Source organism: Palaemon carinicauda, chromosome 26 (assembly GCF_036898095.1).
Source record: "Palaemon carinicauda isolate YSFRI2023 chromosome 26, ASM3689809v2, whole genome shotgun sequence".
NCBI classification, from domain to species: domain Eukaryota; kingdom Metazoa; phylum Arthropoda; class Malacostraca; order Decapoda; family Palaemonidae; genus Palaemon; species Palaemon carinicauda.
In genome coordinates this window covers 93,620,179-93,643,297 of record NC_090750.1, presented here as the reverse complement: position 1 = coordinate 93,643,297, position 23,119 = coordinate 93,620,179, and the positions used below count along the sequence as shown (strand labels likewise).

Here is a 23,119-nt window from a genome sequence, read left to right as displayed (position 1 = left end):
CGCAAGAATTTTCCTCTTCCCATGCCCCTGAACCTTTTCCTCCCCCTGTAGTGGTAGTTTCAGAACCCCCTACTGGCACTAATGAACCTTCTTTTAGAGATATGTTAAAGGCTATTCAAGCATTGGGTGAGCAGGTCGACTCGCTGGCCTCGGACAGGAATCAACTTATGTACGACGTAAAGATTTTGAAGGTTGAAAGTGATAAAGTGAAAAGTGCAACAAATGTGTTTGGTGTTAATGCGGAGGATTCGTCTGTTCGTGCTTGTCGCTTACCCAGTCTGAGACCTCTTTCAGGCTCCCCAACCCCTGGGAGAAGGAATGTCACAAGACCAAAGGGAGCGAGAGGCTTTAACCAACGAACAGACGTTCCCTCAAAGGTATCAGACGTTGCTCCTCAAGCACGTCTTTACCATAAGACAGGAGAGACTAAGTTCTCCTCGTCTTCCGATGACTCGTTTCTTTAAAAATCTTGGCGTAAGGTTTCGAGACCGTTGAAGCGTAAATTAGTTCCTTCAGAACAAGATCAACGTCCTGACTGTAGTCATTGGGACAGCCCAGACCGTATTCCCTCATCGGAGGATAACTCTCCTATCAAGCGATCTCTTTTATCGTCTAGTTTTGTGGCCCCGGAGACCTATTCTAAAAGTCACGATCCCGTTTTGCTTTCTGTTCGTTCCAGACGTGACGTTGATTTTGAGAGTCCCGTTCATAGCGATGACGTTCATGAACAGACGTTACCGACGTCACGATCTATTTCGAGTGCGGTTGACCCGAAGTTAAGTGTTTTGCAAGATATGCAGTTAAAGCTTTCTTTTTTAATGAAAGCTTACGATCCTGTTCCTGTGCGAAAGGATCCTTTGCTTGCTGTACGTCACGGTTCTGGCAAACGTGATTCAGGTCTTCAACCTTCTAAACGAGATTTGTCACGTCGCTCTGACGTTATCCCTAGTGTCAGCTTTGCTGTTAAACGAGATGCAGAGCATAAATCTCGACGTAACGTTAATCGGCAGTCAGTTCAGTTGAGTCGTTATTTTGATCAGCAGTCAATGCAGTCCCACCGAGACTTTGAACGTCAGCCTCCGCAGTCACAACGTGACGTTGAGCTGCAGTCACCGCGGACATGACGTGACGTTGAGCGGCGGACACCGCAGACACGACGTGACGTCGAACGTCAGTCGCCGCAGTCACGATATGACATCGAACAGCAGTCACCGCTGTTTCTACGTGACGTTGAACGTCAGTCACTTCAGTCTCGACGTGTAGTAGAACAACATTCTCTGCAGTCACAACGTGACGTCGACCCTCCAACTTTAACTTCTTCTCATATACAAGTTGATGTAGCCTGTCAGGCTTTACCTTCATGTCATTCTGAATATTCTCCTTCTCGCAAGACTTTAGATTTATCAGATGATGTGCCTTCTGAAGAAGAAGTTGATGATCTCCTTTCCTCTAATGTACCTTTGGGGATTCATTCAGAAGAGGAGGAACCTAGGGTTGTCCAACAATCCCTTGACTTTAAAAAGATTATGAACATCTTTACTCATTTTGTAACGGCTGCTCCACGTTCGCCGCCGTCTGAATTTACTCTAGGCATGACTTCTTCGACTCCTTCGTTTACGAAGTTAGTTCTCTCGCTCTTCCAAGAGAGCCATGCGCTTACTGGGAGACTGGTTTGAAACCAAGAGAAGTTTAGGAAAGTTTTCCTTTGCTTTTCCTCCTTCTAAATTGGCCTCTCGCTCGACCGTCTGGTTTGACACAGGAGAAGTTCTCGGCTTGGGAGTACCTGCCTCTGCCCAGGGAGACTTCTCAAGCCTAGTAGACTCTCTTCGTCGTCTAGCCATGAGACGCTCGAAGATTTTCTGGTCATCTTCAGAACTGGATCATCTCCTGAAAGGAGTTTTTCGTGAGTTCGAAGTGTTTAATTTTTTGGATTGGTCCCTGGGAGCCTTAAGTAAGAAGGTCTCTCCATCGGACAATGATATTGCTGTACAAATAATATCATGCATGGACAAGGCCATAAGGGATGGCTCCAATGAACTGGCAGCTACGTTCACTGCAGGAGTACTTAAGAAAAGAGAAACTTTGTGTTCTTTCCTTTCTGTAGGGGTCACCCCTTGTCAGAAGTCAGAGCTACTTTTTGCGCCTTTGTCGAGTACTCTGTTCCCACAACATCTTATTAAAGATATTGCGTCGTCTCTTGCACTGAAGGACACGCACGATTTAGTGGCCAAGACAGCACGCAAGGTTTTACCTTCTTCTTATGCCAACAAACCCAAGTTTGATACGCCAGCTACAAGATTTATTCCTCCCTTTCGTGGCAGAGCACCCAGCAGGGGAACCTCTCGTCCGGATAACAAACGAGGTAAGAGAAGGGGATCCGGATCCTCCCGTGGCAGAGTCTGACTGCCCACGGCTTCAGACAGCAGTAGGTGCCAGACTGACGAACTTCTGGCAGGCCTGGGAGAGAAGGGGAGCAGACCAAGAGTCAGTTCTGGTACTAAAGGAGGGTTACAAAATCCAATTTGTACGGAAACCTCCTCTAGTAAATTTTCCGATAGACCTCTCTCCCAGGTATCGAGAGGAAACAAGGAGACAGGCTTTGCGACATCAAGTGTCTCTTTTGTTAGAAAAGGGGGCGGTGGTGAAAGTCTCGGACCTTCAATCCCCAGGCTTTTACAACCGTCTCTTCCTGGCTCCGAAGAACACTGGAGGTTGGAGGCCAGTGCTAGATGTAAGTGCTCTCAATGTGTTTATTGTAAAGACAAAATTCACGATGGAGACTACCAAATCTGTTTTAGCAGCAGTAAGGGAAGGCGACTGGATGGTCTCTCTCGACCTTCAGGATGCATACTTCTACATCCCGATTCAACCAAACTTTCAACAATATCTGAGGTTTGTGTACAGGAAAGTAGTGTATCAGTTCCGAGCACTGTGCTTCGGCCTCAGCCCTGCTCCTCTTGTTTTTGCAAGGCTCATGCGAAATGTAGCAAGCTTTCTACATTTGTCAGGGATCAGAGCCTCCCTTTATTTGGACGACTGGTTATTCAGGGTGTCGTCATTAAATCGCTGTCTGGAGGACCTCAAATGGACATTAGACCTAACCAAAGAGTTAGGTCTCCTAGTGAACGTAGAAAAGTCACAACTTACTCCATCCCAGACAATTCTTTATTTGGGGATGGAGATACAGAGTCGAGTTTTTCGGGCTTTTCCGTCTCCCACAAGAATGGAGCAAGCTCTGCTAAAAGTCCGTCACTTGCAAGAGAAAAGCAGTTGCTCTGTAAGAGTTTGGATGAGCCTCGTGTGAACTCTTTCATCGCAGGAACAGTTTATCTCTCTGGGGAGACTCAACCTTTGCCCTCCCCAGTTTCACCTAAACCACCTTTGGAACAAGGAGAAGGTCTTAGAGATGATTTCTATTCCGATCTCCAACTCAGTCAAGACATTTCTGACTTGTTGGGACAGCAACATCAGACTTCGAGAAGGTCTTTCTCTTGCGATCAAGAACCCAAACCATGTGTTGTATCCAGACGCATCGGATTTGGGTTGGGGAGCGACACTGGACAATCTGGAATGCTCGGGTCTTTGGTCCACAGATCAGAAGAAACTCCATATAAACTGCAAAGAACTTCTGGCAGTCCATCTAGCTTTAAAGAGTTTCGAGAGTCTGGTTCAGAACAAAGTGGTAGAGGTGAATGCAGACAATACCACGGCCTTGGCGTATATCTCAAAACAAGGAGGGACTCACTCCCACTCCCTTTTCGTCTCCGCAAGGGACCTCCTCATTTGGTCAAAGGCAAGAAACATCTCTCTTTTGACGAGATTCGTGCAAGGAGAAATGAATGTCTTAGCGGACTATCTCAGCAGAAGAGGACAAGTCATCTCCACGGAGTGGACGTTACACAAGAATGTGTGCGAGAAGCTATGGATGACAAGGGGTCACCCCACCATAGATCTGTTTGCGACTTCACTGACAAAGAGGCTCCCGACTTACTGCTCTCCAGTTCCAGATCCAGAGGCAGCCCTCATAGACGCTTTCCTGCTGGACTGGTCTCACCTAGACATCTATGCCTTCCCACCGTTCAAGATCCTAAACAAGGTGCTTCAGAAGTTCGCCTCTCACGAAGGGACCAGGTTGACGTTGGTTGCTCCCCTCTGGCCGTCGAGAGAATGGTTCACAGAGGTACTTCTGTGGCTGGTGGACATCCCAAGAAGTTTACCGTTACGGATGGATCTCCTGCGTCAACCTCATGTAAAAAGATTTCATCAAAGTCTCCCCGCGCTTTGTCTAACCGCCTTCAGACTACCGAAAGACTCTCTAGAGCTTGAGGGTTTTTGAAGGAGGCAGCTAGAGCGATCGCGAGGGCTAGAAGATCCTCTACCATCAGGATCTACCAATCTAAATGGGAGGTATTTAGAGACTGGTGCAAGTCCTCTATTTCCTCTTCCAATACCACTGTAGCACAGATTGCAGACTTTCTGCTTTATCTTAGAAATGATCGCATCCTTTCTCCCACAACCATTAAAGGCTACAGAAGCATGTTAGCTTCAGTTTTTAACCATAGAAATTTGTATCTGTCTAATAATAAAGATCTTCAAGACCTTCTCAAGTCTTTCGAGACTTCCAAGGAGCGTTAGATTACTACTCCTGCTTGGAATTTGGACGTGGTCCTTAAGTTCCTTATGTCTGATAGGTTTGAGCCGTTGAATTCAACCTCACTCAAGGATCTTACACTCAAAACTCTCTTTTTAGTGAGCTTGGCTACCGCAAAGAGAGTTAGTGAAGTACATGATTTCAGCAAAAATGTCGGCTTCTGCTCTAATAAAGCAGTATGCTCGCTTCAGATTGGTTTTTTAGCCAAAAATAAACGACCATCTCGTCCATGGCCTAAATCGTTTGAACTTCCCAGTCTATCTGAACTTGTTGGGAACGAAATTGAAAGAGTCCTGTGCCCTGTAAGAGCTCTTAAATTTTATTCAAATAGAACCAAATCGCTGCGAGGTAATTCAGAGGCTTTATGGTGTTCAGTTAAAAAGCCCTCCTTACCGATGTCGAAAAATGCGTAGTCTTATTTTATTAGACTTTTAATTAGAGAGGCTCACTCTCATTTAAGTGAGAATGATCTGAAATTGCTTAAAGTTAAAACTCATGAAGTTAGAGCGGTGGCAACTTCAGTAGCGTTCAAACAAAATAGATCCCTTAGAAGCATTATGGACGCAACCTTTTGGAGGAGTAGATCTGTGTTCGCTTCACATTATTTAAAAAATGTCCAGACTCTTTATGAGGAGTGCTACACGTTAGGACCATTCGTAGCAGCGAGTGCAGTAGTGGGTGAAGGTTCTACCACTACATTCCCTTAATCCCAATATCCTTTTTCTTCTCTTGAAACTTTTAATTTTTGGGGGGGAGTTGTATGTGGAGACTAAGAAGTCTTCCGCAATCTTTTGATTTGGCGGGTGGTCAAACTTGTTTCTTGAGAGCGCCCAGATCAAGGGTATTGATGAGGTCCTGTTATAGGGGTGTTTACCCTAAATATAACAGCTCCTAGAAGTCTTTCAGCACCCTGAGTGGAACGCTGGGCTTCGTAAGGATAGCGGACTATTGAGGCAGAGTATCATCAGAGTCAGCTTCCTTATCAGGTACCTATACTTAAGTTTGTTTTTTGGATAATTGTCAAAAACTCTTGAGCTTATATTCCTTTAATGTTTAATACTGGTCTCTACCCTCCACCATGGGTGTGAATCAGCTACATATATATCCACCGGCTAAGTTAAATATTTAAAAATTATATTTTCAATTTAAAGTAAATTTTTAAATATAATTACCCGTTGGATATATATAATTAAAGGGCCCTCCTTCCTCCCCGATAGAGACCCTACGGACTGAGAAGAACTGAATTCCTGGGGAAATATATGCGGTATCCTGCCGGCAGTTGGCGCTGGTGTTCACACCCAGCAACCACCACGGTGATTGCTCGCGAGTTTTTGGAATCTGTCGACCGTCGGAGACGTTAGCTACATATATATCCACGAGGTAAGTATATTCAAAAATTTATTTTGAATTGTAAATATAATTTTTTTTACCTTGAAAAGGCATATGATACTGCATGAAGATATGTTATACTTAAAACCATTCATGAATTGGGATTAAGAGGAGAGCTACCACTGTTTATCCAATCATTTCTTTCACGTAGAGTTTTTCAATCGAGAGTTGGGGAAACTCTATTAGAGAGGAAATGTCAAGAAGGAGTAGTTCTCCAGGGTAGTGTGCTGAGTGTAACCCTGTTTGCACTAGCAATTAATGGGATATCCTATGTCATTCCCCAGGATATTCTCTCAACATTATTTGTGGATGATCTCTATATGTCATTTGCTGGAGCTATAATGGCAATGATTGAGAGAAAATTACAACTCGCAATTGACAAAATTATTCAGTGGGCTGATATGAATGGGTTCAAGTTTTCAACAAGCAAAACTACTATTGTCCATTTCTGTACATCCAGATCTAGATATATACATGAAAGGTCAACGGATCCCATGGTAGGTGAAGCTAAATTTTTAGAATTGATTTTCAATTTTAGACTTACATGGGTTCCTCATTTAAAGGCATTCAAAGCTAAATGTCTTGAGGCTCTGAATCTTTCAAAAGTATTGTCCCATACATCATGGGGGCAGACCATAAAACTATTTTAAAATTATACAAGGTATTGATTTTATTCAGAATTAGTTGGGGGTGTGAAATATACTCCTCAGCCACCCCAAGACGATTAAAGATATTAGATTCAATACATCATGCTGGTATTAGGTTGTCCACAGGAACATTTAGAACCTCACCTATCCCAAGTCTCCTTGTTGATGCTGGAGAGTTACCTCTAGACCATTATCGAGTGTCTTCCATTATTCGGTATTGGTTTAGGTTACAAATACTCCCTAACTCTTTAGCCTTTCAGACTGCAAGCCTTGTAAGGAACTCAACATACTTTGAGTTGCACCCAAAATCTCCTCAACCTTATGGCTTTCGGGTAAAACAATTATTAAACAGTCTTGATAAAATTGGAGGTAAGGTGCTTCCATTTAATATATCATCAACCCTTCCATGGAAATTACCAGAGATATCTTTTTGTAAATATTGTATTGGTGTTAAAAAAAAAAAAAAACATGACTGAATTAGAAGCTAGGGTTCTTTTTATGGAGCATGTTGAAGAACATAGGAAATCAATTTTTATATATACTAATGGCTCCAAAACTGATGCTGGCGATGGATTTGGAGTATGTAGTAGTTCTTTTAACTGAAGAGGTGCACTTTCTCCAATGTCTTCTATATTTACTGCTGAATTACATGGCATACTAACCACTATTGAGAAAATAGCATTAAAAGAGGAGGGCAATTTTATCATTTATAGTGATTCAAGAAGTGTCCTTCAAGATTTAGAAAGTTTCAATTCTAGTAACCCTTTAGTTTTAAAGATTTTAGAGTGGCTTTTAATTATTGGCTTAAAAGGTATAACAGTTTGATTTTGCTGGGTTCCAGCACACATAGGTGTGTCTGAAAATGAAGAGGCAGATTCACAGGCAAAGAGTGCTGGAGCTAAGTTGCTACCAAGAAGGTATCCCATTCTCTGTAATGACTTTTACCAGCAATTAAGAATTTTATTTATAACAATTGGAAACAGCATTGGGATAGATTAACCGAAAATGAGATGAGAGAAATTGCGATTGTTATATCCCCTTGGAGGTATAATGGGATGCCCCAAAAATGGGAGAGTACTTTTTGTCGTCTCCGCATTGGTCACACTCGGATGACACACGAATTTCTGCTGGCTGGCCAACACCAACCATATTGTGACGACTATTTGATACCCTTGACAGTGAGGCATTAGTTGACTGAATGCCCCACTTATAGCACTGAAAGAAATAGATATCTGTTTGAGGCTCGGGGTGAGGATGGCCAAGATCCTTGGACATGATGTGTCGTACAATGCTAGTGGCACTTTTAAATTTATATCAGAAGCAGGTCTTCTTAATGCTACTTAACTTTTGTAACATATTTCCTTTTCTAGTTTTAATTGAATATTCTTTTAATCTTTATTGATAATAAATGATATCGGTGTCAATGACCTTCGATGTCAGGATGCCAGAGAATTTCAAATCATTCATTCATTCATTCGATGGGTCTCCAGGCTTCTTCAGTCAACTCTTTCCTGTGAAAAAGGCGTCTGGATGCTGGAGACCAGTCATCAATCTTTCGACCTTGAAAAGGTTTGTCAGACAAACCCCGTTCAAGATGGAAACAGCGGACACGGTCAGACAGGCGATAAGACCGCAGGACTTCATGTGTGAACTGGATCTCGAGGACCCATACTTCGAGATCCCAGCCCCTCCGTCTTCCAGGAAGTATCTAAGGATCGTGTTCGACCAGAAACAATACCAGTTCAAGGTTCTGTGTTTTGGTCTTTCCATGGCCCCTCAGGTCCTTACAAGAGTGTTTGCCCTAGTGTCGTCTTTGGCTCACAGAATTGACATCCATCTCCTAAGATATCTGGACGACTGGCGGATTCTAGCCGACTCAGGGGCAACCCTTCTTCAGCACCGAGACAAGCTTCTGGGCCTTTGCCAACACCTGGGATCATGGTAAACCTCGAGAAGTCACAACTGCTCCCCTCTCAAAGACCGGTATATCTGGGCATGATCATAGACACCAAAGAGCACAAAGCATTCCCATCAGACAAAAGAATTCAGAGACTGAGGAAGGTAGCAGGGCCCTTCCTCAGGCAAGAAGAGCTTCCATCCCAGAGCTGGCTGCGTCTCTTAAGCTACCTTGGACAATCTCCGTAATTTGTTCAGGGTATCGCATCCCGCTCACTCAATCTACTGAATCAGGATCCAATTCTAATGAGCTCCTACGTAATAGGATCTGCAGAAGAGCTGGCCCTCTGGGTCGAAGTCCAGACCGTGTTGGAAAAAGGCGCTCTCCAGGAGGTCCTTGACACCTCTTCAGGCTTCTTCAGTGAACTCTTTCTTGTGAGAAGCGTGTCTGGAGGCTGGAGACCAGTCATCGATCTCTTGGCTCTGAACAAGTTTGTCCTTCAGCCTTCATTCAGAATGGAGATGCCAGACACAGGTATACAAGCAGTAAGAACATAGGACTCTTTGTGCATACTGCATCTCAAGGAAGCATACTTCCAGATCCTAGTCCATTCGTCTTCAAGGAAGTATCTTCGGATCATACACGAGAACAGGCAATACCAGTTCAAGGTGCTATGCTTTGGTCTTTTCACAGCACCCCAGGTCTTTACGAGGGCGTTCGTCCTAGTGTAATTTAGGGCTCACAAGATGGCATTCATCTCATAAGATACCTTGATATTTGGCTGATCCTAGCAGACTTGGTGACAACCCTTCTTCAGCACCGAGACAGACTATTCGAGTTTTGTCAGGATCCGGGGATCATGTTAAACTTCGAGAAGTCATCTGTGCTCCCCTCACAGAGACTGGTATACCTGGGTATGATTATAGAAACTAAATTGCAGAAAGTGTTTCCATCAGACAACAAACAGAGTACACAGGCTGAGGGAGGTAGCATGCCCGTTTCTCAGACGAAAAGAGCTCAGGGCCTAACAGTGGTTGTATCTCATAGGTCTCCTAGCATCCCTGGTCTGTCTTGTGCCCAACGGTCACCTCAGAATTCGATCTCTTCATTGGCGGCAAAAATCCAGGTGGAGTCAGCACACTGTCTCTCAGGATACATTAGTTCTCATGGGACTAGAACAACTGACAGATCTTGAGTGGTGGGTGACAGATGAAGATCTCCGCAGAGGGACAGATCTTCTCGTCCCTTACCCCGGAATTGATGCTCTATACAAACACCTCAAAAGAAGGGTGGGGTCCCCATATGCTGCACCACACAGCCTCAGGACTATGGTCTAAGTCCAAAAGGTACCAGCACATAAATATCTTAAAGATGAGGGCAGCCTTCCTAGCCCTCCAACAGTTGCTTGCAGGTCACTCTGTGGTGCTGATGAGCGACAACACCGCAGTAGTGGCTTACGTAAACAAACCTTTCGCAACCCCCATGCCATCTAGCGTTAGAGATGTTAAGGTGGACAGAAGACAATTCAGTGTCCCTATCAGCTCGCTTCATTCTAGGCAAGAGGAATGTGCTCGCGAACAGTCTGAGCAGAGTGACTCAGATAGTGTGCTCCGAATAGTCTTTGAATCATCTGATAGTTAACAAAATCCTGACTTGTGGGGTTCCCTGGCTGTGAATCTGTTTGCTACATCCCTGAACTTCAGGCTCCCGCTCTACTGTTCCCCAGTCCCGGACCCTCAGGGTCTCTGGCAGGATGCGTGCCAACAATGGTGGAACAACATCGACAAGTATGCCTTTCCCTATTCTGTCTGATGCAAAGGGAGCTCAACAAGACCAGAGCATTCAACAACCTGTTCACGATGCTCATAGCTCCGCTATGGCATCACACAGAGTGATCCCCAGACCTTCTGCAGCTCTTGACGGAGCTCCTGAGAGAACTCCCTCCACAACACGATCTACTCAGGCAAGCACACACCAACATCTATCACAAGGCAGTAGCTTTGCGTCCTCTTCAAGCCTGGGGACTATACAGCAACTCTTCTCACAGGCTTTTCACAACAGGTTGTGTGAAGGATGTCTGGATACCTACAAAGATCCCCTGCATCAGTCTGCCAGGCTAAGTGGATCTTCTTCTGTGGTTCCTGTCGTGGAAGGGGTATCTCTTCCCTCGATGCCACTATTCCAATAATAGCGGAGTTCCTTGTATACCTTCGGGAAGAAAATCTTCTCTTGGTCTCGGCAGTGAAAGGCTACTGCTCAGCCTTAAGCCTTGCCTTTAGACTGAAAGGAGTTGATCTTTCCTCTTTGTGGTGTTGTCTCTTCTCATACAAAGTTATGAGCTTACTTGCTCCCAGTCAGAAATTAGATCTTCTCCTAGGAACATGGTTCACATCCTTCAGTCCCTGAAGAGTGCTTCTTATGAACCATTACGCCAGGCAAGAGATCGCCACCTCACTTTGAAGTCTTTGTTCTTACTCGCATTGGGTTGGGCCAAGAGAGTCAGTGAACTTCATGGTCTATCCTACATCTCCCTTTCAAGGGGATGGAGGGAGGTAACGCTTAGCTTCATCCTTGAGTTTATTGCTAAGACTCAAAATCTGGGAGTAGTAGATCTTAGATTTGTGCCCTTCCGGATTGAGGGTCTTCGTTCTGTAACCGATGATCCAGATCAACCGTTACTTTGCCCAGTGAGGAGTTTGAGGTATTACCTTAAACGCACTGCAGAAGTTTGCCTTGAGTGTCAGCACGGGGAAGGTCAAGAGGAGGGTCACAAAAAACACCATCTCAACTTGGATTTGCAGGGTCATTGACCATGCAGTGAATCCTGACCCTCCTCTTGCTCATCGACCTAAAGCTCATGACATCAGGGGCATAAGTGTATCCCTGGCGTTTAAAAGTAACTACTCTGTGACGTAGGTATTGCAAGCGAGTGCGGAAGCGTTAGGCGACCTTCACTGCCCACTTCCTGCAAGACATAACCCACGGGAACATGTACACGTTCTCCATTGGTCCTGTGGGGGCTGCATAACAAGTGGTTTAGAATGCCTCTGTCTCCTTGATGGACAAGTAGCAGATGGTAGAGGGCATAGGTTACCAGGGATTAGTCAGAGATGGATGTGTAAGAATGATTGGCTTTCTTTCTTTCTTTCATATTTTCCCTCGCTTGGGTAATAGGACCATGAGCCCTTTGCATGCTGGCCTCACCTATCTGCAGGTAATAACCATTTCCCATGTGTAACATACTATAGAATTAATACTTGTCTACATCCCCGATACTCCCCGCGAGGTGGGCATTAGGAAATGTCTATGTTAAATGTCAACATTCCTATTTAATTCAGAATATTCTTACCTAGACAGTCACATTGCTAGCTTTCACAAGCACACAGTTTGGTCAGGCTGCTATCAGTGCATTGCACAAAAGTTTAGCGAGGTGTCAGGGTTTATCTCAGTTACAAGCCAAGCCCGTACTGGAAAACCCCGGGTCAATGGCCAAGCCAGTGGTCGGACTTCCACCCTCCTAATGGGTGAATCGTCCTTAATAAATACCGTGAGGTTTGTAGTACTGTCAGAAAAAATTACAAATTTGAAAGTAATTTGTATTTTTCCTAAACATACAAACCTGTAGCTATTTATACAGATTGTCTCACCATCACTTGTCCCTCATAGTAAGACCTACCTGCATTCAAAAGTGGCTCGAATACACTGGCATATGAATGAGTAGGGTAGCCGGCAACCCCTTACCCGTCACTACACCCCCGCTAACTAGCGGGTTGGGTTGTTGCCACCTAGCTTAAAAGTCTTAATGGCTAGTCTTCCAGCTTCGCCAATAGATAATCCTTAATAAATAGCTCCAGGTTTGTATAGTAAGGAAATATACAAATTATTTTCAAATTTGTCATTTTATTAATGGTGCACCAAAGAAATCTGAAGTAAATGGCACAAATATAAACATCTTTGTAGATACTGTACAAGGAAGTATAGAAATCACAACTATTTAGCTGTTACCATCAGAAAGGAAAGTTGTAGAACAGGTTATGTAATTTATTATTGTGTTCATGTTCCTTAAATGTTTAACATTTGGTCATTGTCATGTTTGTTTCATTTTTTACCTAGTCATTAAAACATTTCGGTGGAATATGTAGCATATCTTTTCTTAGAATTTTCAAAGTTAATACATAAACTTAATAAAGTATTTTGGTGGAATACATATCACAAGTATTTTGGTGGAATACATATGAAGTGAAGGAAGCTCTGGGTGATAGGAGGATAGATGTGACCGAGGCAAGAGAGCATGCTAGAAATAGGAATGAATGGCGAGCGATTGTGACGCAGTTCCAGTAGGCCCTGCTGCTGCCTCCGATGCCTTAGATGACCGCGGAGGTAGCAGCAGTAGGGGATTCAGCATTATGAAGCTTCATCTGTGGTGGATAATGTGGGAGGGTGGGCTGTGACACCCTAGCAGTACCAGCTGAACTCGGTTGAGTCCCTTGTTAGGCTGGGAGGAACGTAGAGAGTAGAGGTCCCCTTTTTGTTTTTGTTTCTTTGTTGATGTCGGCTACCCCCCAAAATTGGGGGAAGTGCCTTGGTATATGTATGTATGTACATATCAGTTCAGAATTTTCTCAGTGAATACAGACCAGGAGTGAATTAACAACTTGAGATTAATATCCCATTTCAAAAGGCATTATAAATTTGTACAGTATGTACTTTAATATCTTTGTTCTCGCCGATTAAGAGGTCACTAAGAAGAACACTAAACAATCGTACATAACTATTTCAGCATTTAAGCCAAAGTTTGCAGCTTCAGAGAAGGCTCTTGAGCTGAGTAAGCACTTTGTTATGGTTAACACATTAGACAATGATGAACCTGAGGACGAGAAGTATAAACCTGACGGTGGATACATTCCAAGAATTCTTTTCCTAGGTGAGTAATTACATCATTCTTTTCTGATTAGGTTATGCATAAAATTTTCTGTCTTCTATATATTAAGATATAAGGATTGGTCAATTGCATATTTTCAAAATTTTTAAAATGTGTTGGGGTTGAAAGCTGTATTTGACCAAATTATTAATTGTTCCGGCTCTATATACAAACCATACATTCTTTGCGTAGGAGTATTATTTTGGCGATAGCTGAAACCAGCCGTTAAAGCTTTTTTAAAGTGTAACTACATACCACTAGTTAGCAGAAGGAGATAGCGGGGATAGACCAACCACCCCGCTCACACCAGCACTAGTAAACAATTGCCAATTTTTATTTAGAGTCAAGTAGAGTTGAGATGTAGTCTTGCTCTCCCTTCAGACCTTTTAACCGGCTTATGATTAAAAGCGACTGGCCTAAAGTTTTAAAAAATTCTGTTTTTTTGTTTTTAGATGGTGATCCAGACTTCCCTTAGATGGGGACTCCTTTATTTCACTTGGCAAAGCAACAGTGGCCACCACCTGGAGAAGATTATTCCGTTGGCACATGCGGCAACCCCTACCTTCCTTGGGGCTTTCGTATCTCCCCCGCTAAGGAATGGTTTCCAAGGGTGTTACTGGTTACCGCAGTACTCTCTGCTTCTGCGCACCTTGTTCCTGCAGCTCTGGTGTAGGAACGAGAGCACTAGCAGACTGGTTCCTTCGGGGTTTCCAGTCGGGAGGGATCCCTTCAGTGTGAACGTAGAAACTGATTTCAGCTATGTCTCACAGGCAGCTCTCAATGCCAACCTTTGACTTGAACAAAGCTTGTTGATGGGAAGTAGAGACTGCTGCCCAGAGGTCCGCCTACAGGTGTTGGACAACTTCCCCTGCCAAGGGAGATTTAAACTCCACCAGGTGTTAGGTAACTTTACATTCCAAGGGAGAGTTACCCTCCACCAGCCACTATCCAGCAATCTTCCAACTTATGTGGAGAATTGTCAACACTGGCAACAGGGGTTGATCGCCTTTCCCACCCGCGGAAGAGACTGCTTTCGCTCGAGTGGATTCCCTCTCCCAGGGGATTCCTCCGGCAGAATTGGATTCATTCATGCCCTGCTCTGGCTCTTCGGAGCAAAGCTCTTTGAAGCTTGGTAATTAAGGAATTAGGTGACTGTTTGGAATTCTTGTTCATCGCCGTCGTACCCTCAGGGTACAAAACGAGTCTTGTGAGCAATTTCTCTTTGCTGTCTTTGCCACAGATGGTGATGCCTGCCAACTGCTTGGGGTCACCACCGCTGCCATCGACAAATCTCGTAGGCTATAACTCTTTGGGGTTATTGCCTACATCGTACTTACTTGCCAGCTCACAGAGCTTCAGCTAACGTTTGCATCAAGTGCACACTATTTCGATAGCACGCACTTACTCTCATTATCTAGACTCATCCTTACAGGTAAGAGTCAACTCTCTACTTGCCAGCATTCGCTAACCCCCGGCAGTATTCACAAATGCTCGCCAGCTTTCGCTAACCCTCGGCAGTATTCGCAAACACTCGCCAGTGTTCACTAACACACATCAGTGTTCGCTGGCGCTCACTAGCTTTCCGTGGCAGTTACCTGTCCAACAATAAATTTAAGATACGTCTTAATCTTGCCTTTCGGAATAGTTGCATGCGAATGGACGTTAGCGACAGGTCTCATACTCGACAGTGATTGCTAAGGAGATTTTCTGTAATAACATTTTCCTCTAGAGAGTACTGGCTACTTTGGTGTTACCGATCTGTAAGCATACTTTCACAGCCAACCCACATTTGATTGAAGGCAATTGAAGGACAGAATTCCTGCCCTACAGAGCAGTTGCTTGCAACTGGTTGCCTGTCTCGACATCAATCGATTTGAGATTTTTACTTGCTAGGCAATTACTCAGCCCCTCGGGAGTAACCGATGAGAATTAACCTTTCGCTTGAGAGTCATGGTTCCTTGTTCCTCTTAATTGAACTGGTCAACTCTTTTGGGTAGAGCAACAGACACAATCCCTGGGAGGTGTTGGCTACCCTACTGGCTAGTTGGCTGACCAGGTAGCCCAGAGCCCATCCTAGTTTCCGATAAGTTGGAGGGAAAAACTATTTCCTCGCGGATAGGTTGTGGGTACAACCTACCTCTTGCAGCTTTACTTGCCTTTTATGAGCGAATTCCTCCTCCTGTAGGAGCACATAATGCTCTCCGCTAGGCTTCTGCGGGAGGAAGGTCATACGAGAGTACTCTGGTCCATTCCACTTAGCTTGAGCACAGACCCGAGTCTCATGCAGTGTTGTGCACCTATTCATTAAGCACTAGCGAGGTGGGTAGGGGAGCTCCTCTGTCTGATGGAGTTCAGCGTGCGATCTAGGTCGTCCATTATTTTAATGGCAAAGGTGGATACTCCATGGGGCCAAACTTTGGTCGGTCTTCATGCTCAAATATTAATACATCATTCCGTTCCCGCTCTCTCACCCTTCTCTGATCCTACAATGGACGATAACAGATTCCTACGCGAAGGGATCTGCGAAGGAATGGGCCATTTGGGCCAAAGTCCAGATCATACTAGGAAAGGACACTCTCCAAGATGTCCCAGATGGGCCTCCAGGCTTCTACAGGTGGGTAGAGAGCTCCTCTGTCTGACGGAGGTCTGCATACGATCTAGGTTGTCTGTTATTTTAATGGCAGAGGTGGATACTCCATAGGGCCAAACTTTGGTCGGTCTTCATACTCAAATATTGATACATCATTCCGTTCACACTCTCTTACCCTCCTCTGACTCTACATCCGACGATGTCAGATTCCTACACGAAGGGATCTGAGAAGGAACAGGCCATTCAGGCCGAAGTCCAGACCATGCTAGGGAAGGACACTCTCCAAGATGTCCTGAATGGGCTTCCAGGCTTCTACAGTTGATGATATCTTGTAGAAAAGGCGGCTGGAGGTAGGAAATCACAAGAACGGCATTCGTCTTTTTATTATCTAGACGATTGGCTAGTTCTAGCAGACTTGAGGGAGACTCTTCTCCTCCACCAAGACAGGCTTCTCGCCTTTTGCCGGGATCTGGAGATCTTAGTAAATTACAAAAAGTCGCACCTGCAACCTTCTTAAGAGATGGTATATTTAGGGATTAAAATCATGACCAAACTAGGCAAAGTTTTCTCGTCTGAGGAAAGAATAAAAAGACAGAGAGGTAGCTTAACCCTTTTTCCCACGGGACAAGTTACTAGCAGGCCTATGGCATAGGCTGCTGGGACACACAAATTCTCTAGAGAAGTTGGTTCCCAACGGCTGTCTGTGCATTAGTTCTCTACAGTGGCAGCTGAAGACTTGGTCTCAGCACCTTGACCCACCAAACACCTCGGTGCTAGTAGGTCTAGAGCAGAAGAGAGACCTATGTGGTGGATGTCAGATTCCAGCCTACTCAAGGGAGTAAACCTTCTCTCTCCTCCCCCAAATTTGTTGCTCTTCATAGACACATCAAAAGAAGAGAGGTGGAGGTTGGCCACCTGTTGCACCTCACTGCATCTGGGCTTTGCTCCGGTTCCAAAAGACAGTGCCAAATAAACCTCCTGGAAATGAGGGCAGCCTTTCTTGCCCTCAAACAATAACATCAGCTCCTTTCAGGGTACTTCATAGTGCTGTGGAGCGACAACACTATGGTGGGGTTACACATAAACAAACAAGGAGGTACTTTTCACAGCAGCTAGCTATGGGAATCCTCAGATGGATGAAAGACAACTCAGTAGTGCTATCACCCCATTTCATCCCGGGTAAGAAGAAAATGCTGGTGGACAAGCAAAACAGTAGGCTATGAATGGTCTTTGAAACAACAGTTAGCCAAGGGAAAGAAGAATCTTATCCTTCAAACCGAGAACAACAACACTGGACTAGTCTGCTAGATCACTAGAAGAAGGAATCATCTTATACAGAAACCTTCAGAAGTGGTCTAGGGAGGCTAAGCCTCCTATGTCTGCCCCTGGCCTAGCAAAGGAATCTCATTCTCTATGCTAGAAAGAAACAGACCCAGACTAAATACTCTGATGTCCTGCCCCCTCCTGAAGCCAGATTCTCTGGAAATAGGAAAGAACAGAAACACCCTAATATAGTTATACAGTATCCAAATGTTTATTCAGATAAACCATTAGGGTTAAGCCTAAGGCTTAAAACAGAGGGAAAAGGGATTGCGCTTAATCTCCGAGGAGAAAGAGCAACCGGGGAGTGTGCGGAAGTATACTAAGGCTCCATAGGCTACTAGCCTAGGCGCGAAGAGAATCGATTACCTAAATTACCGAAACTCTCTCGTATACGATCTTTGAAGAAAATATCAACAATATCTTATTTGTATAAAACTGCCTATAGCTTCAATAAATTTTAAAACACTCGGAAATCTGTATATCATGTATGAAAGTAATAGGGCCAAACGCCTAGGCTACGAAGCCTAGCGTAGGCTAGGATCGATATTTCAATCGCCGAAACAGAAATACTAACGGCATCATATAAAGAATTCCTATTGTAAAGCTAAATAGCTAGAATTATTAAAGCATAAGGGCCGGGAACGTCGCTCTGGCTAACTAAATGACTCGTGCATAGCGAGCGACAGCGTCCAGGATGCCTCCGGTAGGCAACAGCTCTTGTAACGTTAATATCGCTATCGATTTATTTTAAAAACACCAAGAGCTTACATTTATACATAATAAAGATAATACTCAACTTTCCAGAGGCAGAAGAGGCTGGAGAAGGCATCATAAGGTTGAAATAATCCAAGATTTATGAGAAAACACAGGGAAAACACCGAGTTGTTGAGCTATGTAAAAAGGAATGCAGATGGGGCCGTCGGCGGCGCTATGTACACACTCGAAGCGAGATAGGAGAGGTGCCTTGTTAGCGGCTCTCCTTTCATTCTCGTTTTTTGTTTTCTTGCCACTTTGACCCCTCGAAGTGTTAATTCTATTCTGGGTGTAGATTGCTGTGTGGCGTATCAAGAATACGTCCTCTGATATGCGATATCCCTGGTTAAGTTTATTTAGGGATATTCGCTCCAGGAGTTAGAATTCTGGATACCTTAAGGTAAATTCTCTGGGAATATCACCGTAATCAAATATACCCTAGGAAGCTACCTTAAAGGAACTTCCATCAGGACGACATGGCCTGAGCCCCCCCAAAATATATATATATATATATATATATATATATATATATATATATATATATATATATATATATATATATATATATATATATATATATATATATATATATATATATATATATATATATATATATATATATAAGGGATTTTGACTATGCACCGGGCGCCACAGGTTCGACCCAGAAATATATATATATATATATATATATATATATATATATATATATATATATATATATATATATATATATATATATATATATATATATATATATATATATATATATACATATATATATATATATATATATATATATATATATATATATATATATATATATATATATATATATATATATATATATATACAGTGATACCTCGGTAGTCGAACGACTCTATACTCGAACAATTCGGAGTTCGACCAAAATTTTCGAGAAATTTTTGCTGCGGTGCTCGACCAAAAATTCGGTACTCGACCAGCCGAACACGTGACGACCGCATGGGCTTTGTGATGATCGCGCCATCTCGGCCACTCTCGCTTGTTCGGGAAGCATCAGTTCTCTCGAGAGCGTCACTCAGACAACGCGCGATCAGCATTCGTTGTGATTTAGTGATTTTCAGTGCTTTTAATTGCTTTTTTAGCTTTCATAATGAGTCCCAAGAAAGTAATGAGTGTTAAGGGGAAGGAGAAGAGGAAAACAGTGCGAACAACGATCGAGTTGAAGAAGGAAATTATAGCGAAATATGAGAATGGTGTACGAGTGTCCGATTTAGCGGTAGAATACGGAATGGCGAAGTCGACCATTTCTACGTTTTTAAAGCATAAAGAAATGATTAAGAAGGCGAATGTTGCAACGGGAGTTACGGCGGTAACTAAGCAAAGGCCACAAGTGATTGAGGAGATGGAAAAGTTGCTTTTAATATTTATTAAAGAAAAACAGTTGGCCGGGGAAAGTGTTAGTGAAGCGTTCATTTGTGAAAAAGCGTTGCATATCTATGAAGAATTAGTGAAGAAAAGTCCGAGTACCAGTGAAAGTGATTCATTTACATTTAAAGCGAGCAGGGGTTGGTTTGAAAAGTTTCGTAATAGAACAGGTATTCATCGTGTTACTAGGCATGGGGAGGCAGCTAGTTCGGATCAAATTGCAGCCGATAAATACGTGGGGGAATTCGATCGGTACATAAATGAACAAAATTTGATCGCACAACAAGTCTTTAATTGTGATGAGACTGGGTTATTTTGGAAGAAAATGCCAGCCAATACGTACATTACCAAGGACGAGACGAAGATGCCAGGTCACAAGCCAATGAAAGATAGGCTAACATTGTTGCTGTGTGCAAATGCAAGTGGCGATTGCAAGATCAAACCCTTGTTAGTGTACCACTCGGACAACCCCCGGGTGTTCAAACGAAATAATATTTGTAAAAGTGCACTACCAGTTATGTGGCGCTCGAACACTAAATCTTGGGTCACAAGACAATTCTTTACTGAGTGGATAAACGAAGTGTTTGCCCCCCAGGTTAAGGCTTACCTCATTGAAAAGAGCTTGCCAATGAAATGTCTTCTGGTTATGGACAATGCTCCTGCACATCCTCCAGGTCTCGAGGATGACTTGAAAGAAGAATACAGCTTTATCAAAATCAAATTCTTGCCCCCCAATACTACTCCCATACTCCAGCCCATGGACCAACAGGTCATTTCAAACTTCAAAAAACTCTATACCAAGGCCCTTTTCAGAAAGTGTTTTGAAGTGACCAGTGACACGAAGTTGACCCTAAAGGAATTCTGGAAGGAACACTTCAGCATCCTCAACTCTGTTAACATGATTGACCAAGCTTGGCGAGGTGTGACCTATAGGACATTGAACTCTGCCTGGCGTAAGCTGTGGCCATCATGTGTCACAGAGAGGGAGTTTGAAGGTTTCCAACCAGAGGCGGGTCCAAGCACTGCTACCCCTGTAATTTCTGATGACACTGATGTCGTTGAGGAAATTGTTGTCATGGGCAGGAGTTTGGGGCTTGAGGTCGACAAGGATGATATTGATGAGCTTGTAGAAAGCCATTCTACCGAGTTGACTGTGGAGGAATTGTTGCACCTGCAACAACAACAGCAGCAGGATCTGATTGTGGAGCAGGAATCTTCAGAAGAGGATGAGGTAAGGGAGGATGTTCCAAGTTCTCTCATCAATGAAATTTGTTCCAAGTGGGCAGATGTGCAGGCTTTTGCTGAAAAATACCACCCAGAAATTGCAGTAGCAAACCGGGCAGTGCATATGTTTAATGATAGTGTCATGTATCATTTTCGAAGAATACTGCAGAGGAGGAAGAAACAATTAACAATAGACCAGTTTTTCACAAAAGAAAAGAAAGCTGCTACATCAAAGCCTGTTTCTCCTCCAAAGAAGAGACAAAGAAGAGAAGAAACCCCTGAAATAGATCTGCCCACCCTTTCATTGGAGAGAGAAACAACTCCTGAAGGAGAACTACCCCGCCACATCATGGAAGGGGACTCTCCTTCCAAGCAGTAACCTCCCCCTTCCATCCTCTCCACATCCATCCCTGTATGCCATCGAACCGCTGCTCAAAGGTATGTTCACTACAGTACAGAAAATGGTTTAAAATTGTTTTATTTTAGTACAGTAAATGGTTTAAAATTGTTTTATAGGATTTTCTGACCAATTTCATACACATTTAGATAATTATTGTTGTTTAGGTACACGTTTTATTAATATTTTGGGCCTGTTCGAGTGCTTGGGAACGGAATAGAATATATACCATTATTTCTTATGGGGAAAAAAAATTCGGTACTCGAACAAATCGGAGGTCGAACACGGATCTCGAACGGATTATGGTCGAGTACCGAGGTATCACTGTATATATATATATATATATATATATATATATATATATATATATATATATATATATATATATATATATATATATATATATATTGTTTATATATATATATATTGTTTATATATATATATATATATATATATATATATATATATATATATATATATATATATATATTATATATAGTGAATATTCTTAGCTCGAAGTTCCTCCCTAGGGAATTATATATACAGTAGGGTCCCGAATTATGCGAGAATTTGGTCGATGAAAGGCCTCGTGTAATTGGAAATTCGTATATTTCGAAACACATCATGGCGGCAAACAGCAACCTACCCGTCAATTTTTTTTTCACTCCATTTCTAGCTTTCTAGCTATATATATACTGTATATACACTGTGTGTGTGTCTGTGTGTGTGTATGTATGTATGTATGTATATATTATATATATAAAACATATATATATATATATATATATATATATATATATATATATATATATATATATATATATATATATATATATATATATATATATATATATATATATATATATATATATATACTGTAGCTTTTATCTTAACAATACTGTAGGAAATCCTTCTTATAGATTTTTTTTTATAAAATGCTGTACAAAATTTCTTTTATGGATAAATAAAACAATAAAAAGTTGTTATAGTTTTGATCATTTTCTATGACTAGTATTTACTACTGTACTATGCATAGCTTACTGTTTTCAGTATTTTCCGAATGATGTAGAATTATTTCCTATAGATACAAAAAACAAAAAAGGGTTTTCAAGGTTTGATACAGTACGTATCTAGCAATAGTTAAAAATTACAGTATAGTACTTTATATCCATGATGACACTCCCACACGTAAACACGGCCACTAGGCGCAAGTGTGCACTAGGCTGCTGTACGATAATCACGCTTTTTTTTTTTGCCCTGAGCGGTCATTTCACTAATGATAATTTTTCAAAGTTAATATTTCTTTATGCTTATAATTCGTAATCATAGTTAAAAGTAGGGATATTAATTAAATGGTTGAGTAAAAAAAACAATTAATACTACTATTATTTAATTTCAAATGGCTACATAATACTGAATATTCTAATGGGTTCTTTTTATCTTCAATCGTAAATCTTACGCCTGGATAAGCAACAAAAGGAAAGGGATAGGTCTCTCTCTCTCTCTCTCTCTCTCCATATCGTTTCCTGTATAGTTTTCAAATATGTTCGTTATACATTTGTACATTATTTATCCACTTTATTCTCTCTCTCTCTCTCTCTCTCTCTCTCTCTCTCTCTCTCTCTCTCTCTCTCTCTCTCTCTCTCTCTCTCTCTCTCTCTGTGTTTCCTTTCCCTTTATAGTTTTGTGAAATTTCGTTGTCCAGTCATTCGGTAATGAGAAGTCATTTTCGCTTTCGGCATCGAAAGAAAACTTTGTTTCTTCAATATACTCATCACTGGAGGATTCAGAACTAGTGCTCTCATTATCAAACAGGTTATCATTATCAAATTCCACAACAAGAATATCATTTATTTCATCTAAAGAAATAACCTTCCTCTTTAGACCTTTCATTACAAAAGGAACAACAAATAACCACTT

At 42.5% G+C, this 23,119-nt stretch overlaps 1 protein-coding gene across 1 annotated transcript in view; it reads left to right on the top strand.

Moving 5' to 3' along the window:
- Positions 1 to 23,119, top strand: part of LOC137619694 (thioredoxin domain-containing protein 12-like) — a 70,600-nt gene that overhangs the window by 30,685 nt on the left and 16,796 nt on the right. The window contains exon 3 of the mRNA XM_068349970.1: positions 13,365 to 13,508. Within this exon, the coding sequence (XP_068206071.1) occupies positions 13,365 to 13,508 (144 nt within the window). The remainder of the gene's footprint in view (positions 1 to 13,364; positions 13,509 to 23,119) is intronic.